Source organism: Rattus rattus, chromosome 18 (assembly GCF_011064425.1).
Source record: "Rattus rattus isolate New Zealand chromosome 18, Rrattus_CSIRO_v1, whole genome shotgun sequence".
Lineage (NCBI taxonomy): Eukaryota > Metazoa > Chordata > Mammalia > Rodentia > Muridae > Rattus > Rattus rattus.
In genome coordinates, this window is record NC_046171.1 from 30,211,912 (window position 1) to 30,226,382 (window position 14,471).

Below are 14,471 nucleotides of genomic sequence, written 5' to 3' on the forward strand. Positions count from 1 at the left end.
GAACTTGGCAGGTACTCAGGAGCCAGTCAGGGCCAAGTGAGCCACTCACACACTTAAAGCAACTTTTAGATTGTACATTGTATATATACAGCTTTTAGATTGTACATTGTATATATACAGCTTGTAGATTGTACGTTGTACATATACAACTTTTAGATTGTACATTGTATATATACAGCTTTTAGATTTTACTGTATCGTGAGTGAGTTTGCACATTTCCTTTGGTAAAACTCTAATATAAGGGTGTCTCACCACTGAGGTCACTGTGGCGTTGCATACCGCCTAAAGCTAACACGCACTACCGCACAGGCGTTGGCATCCCCGTACACCCCATCTGTCTCACTTCAGATTTCCGTTCCCAGCTGACTACACTGACTTTAGACCGTACACATTCACAAAACACTTCCACAGATAAGACAGGGTGAAAAGAAACAACCCAGCCAATAGACAGGCTAATGAAATGAATGGGCTCTTTTCAAAGCATGAAGTAGAAAAGCACAATATATGAAAACAACAGGTTCACCACCCTTAGCACCGAGGGATATGCAAACCTACACTGAGATAAGATCTCATCTGCTCGGAACAGCGCTCATAAAGAAAACAAATGCGAAAAACACTGATGAGGATGCGGGAGACAGGGAGGAAACGTAAATTAGCCCAGACATTATAAAAATCAATAAAGCAGTTACTCATAAAACCCAAAATGAAATTATAATACAACCTAGCCTATTCTGCCCCTGAGCATATACCTGAAGGACTCTTACCACAATACCTACAAGGCCGTGTTTAGTACAGCATTATTCATAATAGACAACCTACAGAATCATCCTGGGTGTCTATTAGCAGATGAATGGATAAAGGCAATGCAATGTTTTAATACATACATAAATATCAGAGACATCTCTGTCTCTCTCTTACTCGTGTGTGTGTGTGTGTGTGTGTGAAGTTTAATTCAGCCATAAAGAATGGGGTTATGTCATTTGAAGAAATATGAATACACATGTAGATATTCCATTAAGTAAAATAAGCCAGATGCATAAAGATAAATACTAAATATTTTCTCTCATTTATGGATCACAGATCTTTTATAGATACACAAAACCACATATAAATGACATAAAATCAACTTTGTCATAATAAGGGGCTGATTCAACTTAATCTGAACAAACAGCTTCACTTCATTCTCCTATGCTTTATTGTCAGTAAGACCAAGACGCAAGGAATCACAACGAGGGACAGGCAGGGTCGCTGGTGTGGGCGATTGGCTGAGACAGCTTCTGTACTAGTTAGAAAGGCACAGTAGAGACTTATCCTCAACTAGATGCTAAGTCTGTGCCGCCAGCACAGATGTCTTGAAGGGTGATGCATATAGTATTTTACTATGATATAAATGTATAACCTGAGAAAAGACCTAGAACAGGGCGAATGATAAACATCCTGTGGGAAGAAAGCAATTGATCCATCACAATCATTCACAAATACTCACCTTTTCCTCTAATTTCTTCTTCTCTTCACTGAATTGGCTTATTCTTTGTTTGAGAAACTCATTGAGCTGTAAAACTTCTTTCTCGGTAGATGCTAGCTTTTGCTCAAGTTCTTCCTGGTGGGGATGGGACAGTGGCTGCTCTGTAAATGGAGTCTGGCCTGAACTGCTCTCGTATTGAGGCTGTTGGGGAAAACAAACAAACAAAGTCTTCAGAAGTTTACAAAGTGGAAAGGGGTTACAGTGCAAAAAACATCTTTAAGCTTTAAAAACAGCCTGGCCTCATGTTAGACCCTAGTCCTTCTGCTTCCTAGGTACAGACCATGATTGAGGGACTTAAGTATTTCTAAGTCTTGGTTTGCTCATCTATGAAACAGAAATAATAAAACCATTTTGCAAAGTTTATTGAACAAAAAGTTGACAAGCTTCTAGCACACAGCAAAAATTCAATAAAAGGCAGCTATTATTTGGCTTCAAAGCACATTTAAAAACGCAGATAATATATTACACACCTTCATCCTATACAAGCAAAACTTTTAGGAAAGTAATTAAACACAACAAAAAGTGGGGTGCGGTGGTAAATTCTCATAATTCCAACACTGAAAATGAAGGAAAGAGGATTAGGAGATCAAATCCAGAATGAGTTACATAGTTAAGACCGTGTCTCAAAAAATGCATGAATATTTTCTTCACAAGTAGCCTTTTCAACTACTTAAACTCAACAAGCATTAAAGACTGGTTCAATAACTAAGATTCGTAATGTTGTGGTTTTTGTTCATGGTAGAGTGTTATTATATATTTGTCTAAAATCATGCCTGGCACCATACAAGTGCTCATATAATCATAGAATGGGGAAAAAAACAGTATGGTTTCTTCCTTTTAGAAAGGTTTGATGCAAATTCTTCTATAGGAAAAGGTGATCCTTCTTGGGTTAAAATCTGGAAGGGATGGACAGAAAAATACATATATTCCTTTAGATGACTCAAACTGAAAGTATTACATTAACAAAGAAGCTGCTGTTAATTCAACATATATTTACAAAGTATACCCCTGTTGGTCAAAATGGTAAAGCTAGTAAGTTTACAGAAAAAGGTTCAAAACACACAGTTAAGACCAAACACTAAGATGGTGGCAGGAACAGTGGCTAGGGGAAGGTGGCATACAGAAGAGACTTTGAACTAAGGCACTGTGGTTTTGCTACAAGGCAGGCATTCACTCAATTTGTCGTGAGCAGGAATATTTCAATGTTGCCTACTCTGGCACTAGCCTTTATGAATTCAGATTTTAAAGGAGAAGCCCTTAGGCAACATAGCACAGGAAACAATATAAGGAATGAGGTGGTCAAATAAAGGTCACATAATGTACAAAGTACTGGGGAAGAGGGAAATGAGGATAACATTTGGAAAATGAATAATAAATGTGCTTTAGTGGGGTAGCGACTTTTGAGACATTTCTGTGAAAATAGGTGAATTCTGCTGTTTTTCTTTGTTTTTTGTTTGTTTGTGAACTTGACACGAACCTACATATATTTGGGAATAAGGGATTTAATTGAGAAAATGACTCCATAAAATTAGCCCATAGACAAGTCTGGGGAGATTGTCTTGATTGATGATTGGTTGGAGGGGTCCAGCTCACTGTGAGCCTTGGCATTCATATACACGTGGTCCTGAGGGCTAGAAAGCAAACTGACTCTTCAAGTTCCCTCTCCTCAATGTTGGGCATTTTGGTAAAGTCCCCCTCAATGAGTCCTAAGAGAGTCTTACTTCCCAGGTCTCTGGTATTTCTCGAGCCCTCCCACCCCCAGGCTGCTTATCTGCTTTCATTCTCTTGGCCCTCTGGGTTTTCTCCTGCCCCCCCCAATCTGATCCTGTTACCCCTTTTCCCCTCCCCTTCCCCGCTCCCACCCAGATCCCTCCCTCCCTCTGCCTTCTTCCCCCTTCTAAGTGGAACTGAAGCATCCTTTAGGGCCTTTCTACTTGTTACACTTCTTACAGTCTGGGGGTTGTGTCCGAGGTATTCTGTACTTTTTGGCTAATATCCACTAATCAGTAGGAGATGGGATGGAGTCAGGGACACAATGACTGGAATGTAAATAAATATAAATAAATTGTTAAAAAAAGAAAGCAAACTGAGCAACCCAGGAGGTGTTAGTAAGCAAGCAGCCTTGTTCCAAGGACTCTGCTTCAGTTCCTGTCTCAGGTTCCTGCCTTGAGCTCCTGCCTTGACTCTCCTCTCAAGTGCTTTGGGCCATGGTGTTTTAACAAGCAATAAAAACCCTAAGACATCTGCCAAAAACAAAGAAAGATAGCCGGGAATAAATATTAAAGCAAAGGCAGAATACACACTTGGGGTATGATAGGTTACAAGAGAGAAATAAAAAGGAAAACTGGAAATCTATTTGGAGACATTACTATAGAACCCGAGCACTGAGTTCAATCTCAGCTTCTAAGAAATAATGACACAGAAATAGTTTTAGATGAATAAACTGATTTTTTTAAGTTTTATAAATCTCTGCAGTCCCTACCTTTAGGCTGGTACCTAGTTTTGGTGACAGGAAAGCAAAGAAGAGTCCTAGTTTCATTCTGTTGCTAGAAAAGCCACTCTGACCAAGAGCAAATTGGGAAGGAAGAGTTTATTTGGTTAATACTTCCAGGTTAATCCATCATGTAGGGAAATCAAGGCAGGAAGCTGCTTGCTAGTCAGCTTAACAGCTGCATACATAAGTCAGGCCATCTGCCTAGGGAGGGTGCAGCTCACATAACCACGTTAATAAGAAGACCACACTGCACAGGCATGGCCACAAGGCAACTGAGCTAGGCAACTCCTCAACCAGTTCTTCCTCTCAGACGACTCTAGGCTTCATCAACTGTGTAACTGAGGCAAAAGAACGAGAGAATGCTGAAGCAAGGCCTGGGAATGTAGCTGTCAGTATTTACTACATACATACATAACACTCTTATTAACAGGGCTATCGACACTGGGCTGGAGATCAGTTACAAATGTGTATGCAAAGTCTAGGGCACTCATTAAAGAAAAACTATTAAAATAAAATACAAATACTCATATTAAAATGACAGAAGAGAAAAACTGTGTCACATCAAAACACAGTAACAGAGAACAATAGAAAATATTTACACACACGATAGCTTATTAAATCAATCATACCTGTGATCATTATAAACATCCCTGGTTTAAATGCACCAATTTAAAGTAATACAATAAGTATCTAATAATACAAAAAGGTCTTTAATAGCACACTGGAGGCCTTCAACAGCTCCTCGGGATTGCCAGCCGCAGAAGGCAGAGTGTCAGTGGAGACACTTGCTTGAAGCCCATCAGTCAGGTGACCGACACACACAGTACTCATTCGTGCACCACAGACTTCTCAAGTTCCTTTGAAACAGTCACCAGGAAATCAACATTCTGGTTCATAAATCACAGGAAATCAAGATTCTGGTTCATAAATCACAGGAAATCAACACTCTGGTTCATAAATCACATCCCAAAAGTTGAAAACTCATCAAAATATCTGTCATCTGAGCACAGGTAAGGTACACTAGAAAACACACACACACACACACACACACACACACACACACACACACACACACAATTGAGACATTCCAAAATAAAGCAGTGATAAATAAAATATGATTTAAAGAGGAACTCTCATGGAAAATATAAAAAGTCCCAGCTAAACTATAACTGACAATTTATGAAATAAATAAAGTGTGTGATAAAGTGGTTCTCAGAGGAAATTTATACCCCTGAATTTATATAAGAAAGATTTAAAATTAATCAACTAAGTCTCCAATTACAGTGAACTAGAAAAAGTAGACAAAGTTAAATCCAAAATAAAAAAGGAAAAGTAGACCTCCAAAAATCAATGAAATTAAAAATAAGAGATACAGAAAATTTAACAAAATAAAAATTGAACATATTTATGAGGGGAATAAATGTCAGTAATTCTTGAGGTAGGCCAGGAGAAGACAGCGAAAGGCGACAAAGATGACTAATGTCATATATAAAACAAGGAACGTAACTCCAGATTCCATAGAGTTCCTCCACTCCCAGACAACTTCATAAACTCAGTGAAATGGAACACTATCAGAACTCACAAAAGAAACTTGGAGTCCTTTAATACATTACTAAAGAAGTTCATTAAATAAGTAATTAGTAACACTCTAAAACAGAAACCATATGACCCTAAACTAATCCATAAATGGACCACAAAAAAATTACTATAAAATCTTCAGAACAAAACAAAACAAAACCAGAACCTAGGAAAGGAAAGTGATAGAGAATCTGGATCATCTAAACTGGGGACCTGAGTCCCCATACAGGAGAGGCGGAACTACAAAAGAAATCATTGATAAGCTGACTTAGAGAGCCATCTGCTGGCCTCAAACGCTGTTCACATACCTTAAAACAAAACAAAACAGCCCAAAAAACAATTACTGCAAAAATTATATAATATCAATTATATAATATCAGGATGAAGTTATAAGGAAATGTTGAATGGTTCTACTAAAAATACTGTTTTCAAAAGAAATTACACTAATTATTTAGCACAATAACATTCTTTCACATAACTATACTATTAATCTCAGGATTATCCCACAGGAACCTGCTGTTTTATAATTGAAATAAAGCAGATTACAAATAGGAAAGGAAATAGTATGCTATATGTGGAATCAAAGTTTAAAAAGGAAAGCTACATCACCACGCTAATGTCTATAACTTGCGTAAGTCTTATAGCTACTTGGTTTTTAGTATTTTCTGATTTCAATGTCCAATTAACTTAATTTTTTACAAATAACATATTTGGCTCTTACTCTCTTACCCTCTTACTCTTACCCTCTCTGTCCATTCTCTCCCCATTCCCCTCCCCACTCTCTCTCTTCTCTCCTCTTCTCTTCTCTTCTCTTCTCTCCTCTCCCCTCCCCACCCCTCCCCTCCCCTCCCCCCCCTCTCTCCATGTTTCTGGCTGGCCTCTCTCTTTCTCTCCTCCCTCTTTCCCCCCTCCCTCCCCCTCTCCCTCTCCTTTGCCTTTCTCTGTCTCTATTCTATCCTCTACTCCCCTCCCCATGCCCTAAATAAACTCTATTCTGTTAAACACATGCGTGCGCGTGCACACACACACACACACACACACACACACACACACATTTGAGGGTACAATAGAGGAAAAGTCCACTTCAAACAAGTTTTGACATCTAGGAATAAAGACCTTAACAACAACAAAATAATTCTACAAACAAAAGCTTGTTATCTCCCAGCAATGTTCATTTGTCATTTTTTAATTCCAATAAAAAGAACAACTGTATTTTTCTTTTGAAAAAAATAGGCAATTGCTAAATGTATATAGAAAAATAAGGAAATGAGTTTTAAGGGGGGGCTCTTAAAGGGAGAGAAATAATTGAAGAATGTGGCCATATGCATTTAAGTCATCACAGACCCTATCTATCTTCCCATGGGTTATACAGGCAAGCGAGGCCTAGTCATAATGTTATGTTCTGGTCACAGTTCTTTACACAGATCATGGGGAGTCTATCCCCAGTGGATACAACTGCATTGCAGCTCCTGCATGTGTGGCTCGGGGAACATTGCAAAAGGAGGAGGCAGAAAAGTTTTAACAGCCAGAATATCAGGAAATCTGCAGTACAGCAATCTCTCCTACACATGGCTGTACAAACAACGGCAGCTTCGATGGACCTGTTAATATAAAAGGAGAAAGTTTTCATGGGTTTCCATCCCTAGAAAAGAACTACAGGGCAACCACTGCCTGCTGGGAGAAGGATAATTAGCCTCGCACAGAGATGAGCACCCTATTGGTTGTCTAATGAAGACTGGTGAGCCTTGACACCATATATGTGAAAAAAACAGAACAGAGTCGGCAGGTTATTTATATACATATATATACATATGCATACATATACACATAGTATTCATATAACAAATACAATCAAAGCAATAGACATTATCAATTTTAGAGTGCAGGATATGGAAAAGTTTTGCAGGAGACTGCTAGGAGGGACTAGAGGGAAAGGGAAAGGGGAAATGGTGTGACTAATTTCAACTGAAAACAAAAACTATATAAGGAAGGAATAGATAGGCATGTTCTATTATCACTGTGCTTTGGATGTTGAATGTTAAACAGGATCACGGATAAAGGTGAAACTCATGAAACATTCAGTAGAATTAAGAAAACTTCATAGTAAAAAAAATTAAAGAAATGAAAGTATTGGGATTTACAAACAAAGAATTTCTATTAGAGTGACCGTCAGTGTATTTTTTGTATATGAGTGTTTTGTCTACATGTATGTAAGTGCTCCACATGCATACAGTGTCCACAGAAGCCACAGTGAGCATCAGACCCCTGGGACTGGTATTTCAGACAGTCGTGCTTGGAGCTGAGCCTGGGTCCTCTGCTAGAGCACCAAGTGTCCCTACACGGGGCTCTCCCTCCAGGTCTGCATCACAGTAGCTTTAATTAAGATTTTCAATTCCAAACCACAGAGAGTAGAGCTGGAAAGTCACAGATTGAATAACAGGACAGACGAGCACTGGGGATAACAGAAGGGCAACAAGAGTGAGAAGCCTCATCCAGAGGGTGAGCCAGGCAGCCATGGTTAATAAAGACGAGGGGTCCCAATCATGAGTCACTGCACACCTTCTGCAAACTGCAAATTCATTGTGGGTTTTGGTGAGAAAGACTCTGGGGGGAAGTTCCATTTTGTCATTCGTGTGGCTCAGAGGGGTGTCCAGGTGCCATTTTGACAGAGAAAGTGTTATTTAAAACTGAGCTACTCTGGGGATTTGTGACCCAAGAACTTACAGTTCTAATTCAGAGACAGAAGTCAATCGGAGAGCCCCAAGGTGAGAGGCTACGTTAATAATGGAGAAGAAAGGACCAGGCAGGGACAAGCCTGAAAGTGTGAGTGGCAGGGGAGTCAGGCAGTACAGGTACAGAGCAGTCAGCCTATTGCTAACATCGAGACTGTGACCACAGCATCTCGGAACCTTAAGGTCCGACAGTACTGAGGTCAGTGGTGCATCGACTTCTAGAGCTATCCATAATCATAAAGTTCAGTGGCAAAGACCAAGAAGCTAAAGTACAAAAGTCTATAATGGCATCCGTAACCATGGAAATTGAAATTTTTCTTTTAAAAGAAACTAGCACACTGATAGACCCCTCACTCCCACCCCCGACACCATGGTAACAGAATGGCAGAGTTAAAACTATGGAGATGGTAAATTACTAACAGTGCAATCTCTGTGTTTTTTTTTAAATCCTATGATTCTTCACAGAACTAGAAAAAAATGAAATATGAAAGCACCAAAAAACTTAAATAGCAAAAGCAATTCTAAGAACAACACTGAAGGACCCATATCAGCTAGCCTCAAATTATACCACAGATCCACAGTAACAAAATTACCATGATAATGGCACAAAGACATACAAGGTAAAATGGTGGAACCAGAGATAAAGTCACACACTACAGCCACCCAGTTTTTGACAAGGGACCAAAAACATTTTGGAGGAAAGAGACGCTTCAACAAGAGGGCGCTAAGCAAGCTGGCTGTTCACTTCCAGAGAAGAGGCATAAGGTACACACCTTCACTTTAAACACACCTTCATGTCAGACCCGAAACTCTGCAATTCCTAACCCATAACACATAAAGATCGGGCGGGTGAGAGGGGTCACCAGGAAAGGACTCTACTGCCACCTGAAGACCTGAGTTTGAGAAAAGCAGTTCCTGCAGTGTCTTCTGACCACACACATCGTGGTACATAGTCACAGGGACACACACACATATGCACACATAATTAATGTTAAAAGATAAAAATACCCAAAAATATGGGCACAGGCAAGGGCTTCCTGTAAGTCAGACAACAGTTGTAGGAATTGACAAATGGGGACTGTATGAAATTAAATTTTCAGCAGTAGAGAGACAGTCTATAGAATGGGAGAAAGTCTTTGGCAACTACACATCTGACAGTGGATTATTACAAAGAATCTAAAAGGAATTTTAAGAATGTTATAACAAAACAAAGAAGAAAACCACACCAAATTGTCCAAGCAGTAAATGAACAATTTTCAAAGGAAAGAATAGAATGGCCAACAGTTACACTATCAACACCTTAGCAATGGGGAAGCATACACCCATGACACCCTCTCTCACTCCAGTCGGAATGGCCATCATTCCCTCTAAAAGCCAGCAAAGCTCGGAAGGCGGAGGTAAGCACAGTGGAGGGAGGCTACTCAGGTGCAGCTGCTCAGAGAGCAGTGTGGAGCTCCTTCAGAAAAGGAACCCACAACCCACACACAGCACCACCACCGCAGGAGGAAGCTACACGCACCAGAGGCTTCCACACCCACGCTTATAGCTGCACTGTTTGCCATAGTCCAAGCATGGCACTAACCTAGACACCAATCAATAGTAGATAAAAATGGAAATGGATGCATACAGGACGGTTTTGTTCCTCTGTAAGGAAAATAAAACTGTTAGGTGCAGGAAAATGGATGAAATGGAGATCATCGTGTTAAGAAAATAAGCCATCTGTATACAAATATGCATATATACAACAGAAATCTCATTTCTCAGAACTCAATTTACAAAGATGTGAATAGCAAAACAATGTTAATAAAGGGTTATTCACTGTGACATCATTTGTAATATCCCCAAGTAGCAAACAACCTTAACTGTCATGAGTAAGATGGTTGAATACAGTACGATGTCTATAAAGTAGAAAATTAATGTAAACATAGAGAACAAACAATGTGCATATTCTTAAGGATTGCTGTATGTACAGAGCCGCATGCATTTTTATGTGTTTGTGATATGCATCAACTCCGAACAGACATCAGACGTTGATGAGAGTGCATTGTGTGTGCGAGTGAGGCTGACAGAAGAAAGGGAAGAGTCGCTGGGCAGGAGCTCTGCAAACTCACGTTACTTCAGAATATAGGATATAAATACACTACTATAAATACAGATTTACTAATCCACCACAAAGTGTTCTTCGTCTCACCTGTAAACTACTCATGTAGGAGTCTTCACAATTGACATAATGTCCTAGCATAGCATGCTGCGCCCGTAGTTCATTATCCCTTATCCTTTCATGTAGGTGGTTAATTTGTTGCTTCTGCCTGCAAAACATGAAGTGAAATTACATTATGAAGAATAAACTTGGAGTTGGGGATTTAGCTCAGTGGTAGAGCGCTTGCCTAGCAAGCACAAAGCCCTGGGTTCAGTCCCCAGCTCCGAAAAAAAGAAAAAAATAAATAAATAAATCAGTCTTGAAGAATAAACTTTTTCTAAGGAACAGTGAAGAAAACTTTTAGTATGCTGATACGTTTACACATGTAAAAGATTTGTCTCATCTCAACCACTGAGGAAAATTAGTTAATGAAGCACTTTTTCTATGTAAGAGAGAGAGAGAGAGAGAGGGAGGAAATGAAAAGAAAAAGATAGAAAACCATGGGTTTGGAGAGATAGCTCAGTATATAAAGTGTTTGTCATCCAAGCAGGAAGAGCACATTCAAATCCCCAGAACCCATGCATGTCAGGCAGACCCAATAGCTCTTGTAGCATTCAAGATGAAGAGGACAGAGGATCCCCTGGGCAAGTTGGCTAGCTAGATTACTGGAATTGGGTAATCCTGGTTCAGTTAGAGAGCCTGTCTCAATAAAGAAAGAGGAGAAGAACGATCTGAGAAGACACCTATGATCAAATTCAGGCCTATGACATAGGTCTAAGCACGCTGCACATACATGTGTACCTACACACATAAGTAAATATGAATATACCACACATGCATACATACATACACACACACAAAAGCAAGAGTGAAAGAAGCTATTTACAACAGTTATATATATTATATATGTGTATGTAAACAAATGGAAGTCTAAATATTAATTTCTAAGCTACATATTCAAAACTCCTCAACAGTATTCTTCAGAGGAAAATAGGGAAAATATCCTTTCCACAAAAATAACAAATACCCACTTTTGCTTTTATAATTTTTTCCTCAGAAACTAAATTTTTACATATTCTAATTCTTTTCCTGTACCGAATTCCAAGATAGGTTAGATTATTTGTCTATTAACATAGTTGTGAAAACTGCCCGAGGTACTATGACCTGGTGCCTCATGTGTGGCTGGCATCTGAGGCAAAGAAAGGACTGCTGGGGACCATGTCCTGACCCTGTGGAATCTAAGTCTACTGTGAGCACTGACCTGCAGAACCGATCACCTGAGACAAACAGAGTATTTAAATATACTAATTCAATAATGCTATACACATGGATATAAACTATTATAGTAAAAAGTAAACTATCAAAATGTATTTAAATATTCAAATTTAACTGATAACTACAATGCAAAATAAACATCCTCCCTTCACTACAGTGTACATTGACCATGTCAAAGCAAAAGATACTTATCGTAAGTAACCATTAATATTATTCTTCCTATTCATTTTTTTTTCTCTTTGATTAGCACAAAAGCAGTAGGTTTCATTACAGCATCACCATACATGTGTCACACTTGGCTCACGGTTGTTCTCTCCCCTGGCATCGCTCCCCGAGGGAGGTGCCTATGTCTGGTTCCTTGATATATTCCATTGTTCTATTGTCTTCCTCATTTAAGACCTCTTCCTTCCTTGTCATGGTCTCATTCCCAGTGTCATGGTCTCCATTCTCTCTCTCTCTCTCCATTCTCTCTCTCTCCTCTCTCTCTCTCTCTCTCTCTCTCTCTCTCTCTCTCTCTCACACACACACACACACACACACACACACACACACACACACACACACACACACACACATCTTTAAATTTAGGTTCTTTTAGGTTCTATACATAAAAGAGTCCATCCATTTTCCTGAATGTCATGGCTTCACTTTTTGTTGTGGCTGCATAAAATTCCATAGAATGAGGTCTATATCCCATATTCTTTAAGATGTCCATCTTTTGGTAGACATCTAGTCTGATTCTGTGTTTGGATTACTGTGAATAGTTTAACGATAAACATGAATGTAAAAAGTATCTTTGTGGTGTGTTGACTGAGGAGTTCTTCAAGTCTATGCCCAAACTGGTATGACTGGACCACAGGGATTCCCACTGTCCATGCTTTAAGGCGCCTCTATGGATCCCTAGAGTTTACATTTTATCTTTTCCAATCTCCTCATCAGTATTTGCTGCCATATGAAGTCTTAAAGACAGCCTTCTGCCTGGAATGAGATGGACTATGAGAGCAATTTAAATCTACATTCCCCAGTATTTTCAAGTATTCATGCCTATTGGTGCTTCTCCTTCAGAAAATGGTTTATTCAATTAATTAGGCCCTGTACTGACTGGATGACAGTGTTGTAATGTTAATTTTTACAATATCTGTATATTCAAGATCTCGATCCTCTATATAAAATAAAATTAGCAAGATTTGTTTCCACTCTGTGGGTTGTGTATTCACACTCTGCTGATTGTTTTTATAGGAGTTTGTCCATTGTTGACCCACCCCAGCCAGTGAGGCTGTCTCCATGCATCCCAGAGCACCTCACATTTTTATTACTAAAGCAAGTAACGCATGAGGTGATGTTTATAGCTAGCTTAAGTACATGTAAGAAGGGAACATACCTAGCCTAGTGTTATACATTATGAGAGTTGTCTTTGGTGATGTCAAAGAGTCAAGAATACTCCTCCACTGGCTTTCCCACAAATGTGAGCATGCTGGAGCATCCCTTCACACCCTTGCTTTCAAGTGCTTCCACTTCTCACAATGTGCTAGGCAGTTTTATATCACATTGACACAAGCTAAAGACATTTGAGAGGAGGGAGCCTCAACTGAAAACATCCCTAAGTAACAGCAGGTTGTAGGCAAGCTTGTAGGTCATTGTCTCCATTAGTGATTGATGGGGAGGGCCGAGCCTCATTATGGATGGTGTTATCCTTGGGCTGGTGGTCCTGGGTTCTATAAGAAAGCAGGATGAGCAAGCCATGGGGAGCAAGCCAGTGAGCAGCACTACCCCAAAGGCCTCTGCATCAGCTCCTGCCTTAATATCAGTTCCTGCCCTGCTTGGGTTCCTGTCTTGACTTCCTTCAATGATGAACAGTGCTGTGCAAGTGTAACCTCCCCCAGCTGCTATGGTTATGGTGTTTTCACATCAACAGAAACTCAAACTTAAGACATACAGTTAATGCAATTCTTCCTAGGACATCTTGTGGGAAGAACATGTCTGTACTCTGCCCCATTCGTAGTTCACAGTAAGTTCCGTTTCTTACACAGGCTCCCACAGTCAATTCTTCATACCATCCCCTGTTCTTCTGAGCAAATCCTTGCTCATACTTTCAGGTTTGCACTAAGGCATCGATCTATTTTGAATGGTTAGTTTTACAGAGAGAGGGACCTACTTTTATTTTTCTACATGTAACAATCCAGTCTTCCCAATACCGTTTCTAAACATGACTGTCTTTTCTCCAGTCTGTGTTTTTGATACCAGCATGGCTGTACCTGTATATTTTATTTCTAGGTTCATTATTAGTCTTCAAGTCTGTTTTTGAGACAATACCATGCTGATTTCTTACTGTGCTTCTGTAATAATTTAAAATCAGGCACTCTGATGCCTCCGGTATTGTTCTAATGATTATTCTTCTCAACTACTAAGGGATTTTGTTCTTCTAAATGTATTTTGTTAGGGTTTTGTTTTGTCTTACTGGTCAGAGACAGCAGCAGGGATCCCACGTTGGCTCTGAACACACTATGGAGCCCATGGGTGACCTTGAACTTCTTTTGTGTATTTGCTATTTATTCTTTCAGACTCTCATACGTCTATAGTCTATTTTGATTCCAGCCACCCCTCCACATGCTCTTCTTTCTAATTCCTCCTAGACCCCACGCTACAACTTCTTCATGTATTTAAACAAAAAAAACAACTCTGAGTTCAATTAGTGCCTCCCATATGTGCATGAGCATAGGGTCATCT

At 39.6% G+C, this 14,471-nt stretch overlaps 1 protein-coding gene across 1 annotated transcript in view; it reads right to left on the reverse strand.

Moving 5' to 3' along the window:
• Cep85l (centrosomal protein 85 like) overlaps window positions 1-14,471 on the reverse strand; it is a 155,736-nt gene that overhangs the window by 14,847 nt on the left and 126,418 nt on the right. Inside the window, exons 5-6 of the mRNA XM_032888299.1 lie at window positions 10,521-10,638; window positions 1,487-1,666 (exon numbers count right to left, since the gene is read on the reverse strand). Coding sequence (XP_032744190.1) covers window positions 1,487-1,666; window positions 10,521-10,638 — 298 coding nt within the window. The remainder of the gene's footprint in view (window positions 1-1,486; window positions 1,667-10,520; window positions 10,639-14,471) is intronic.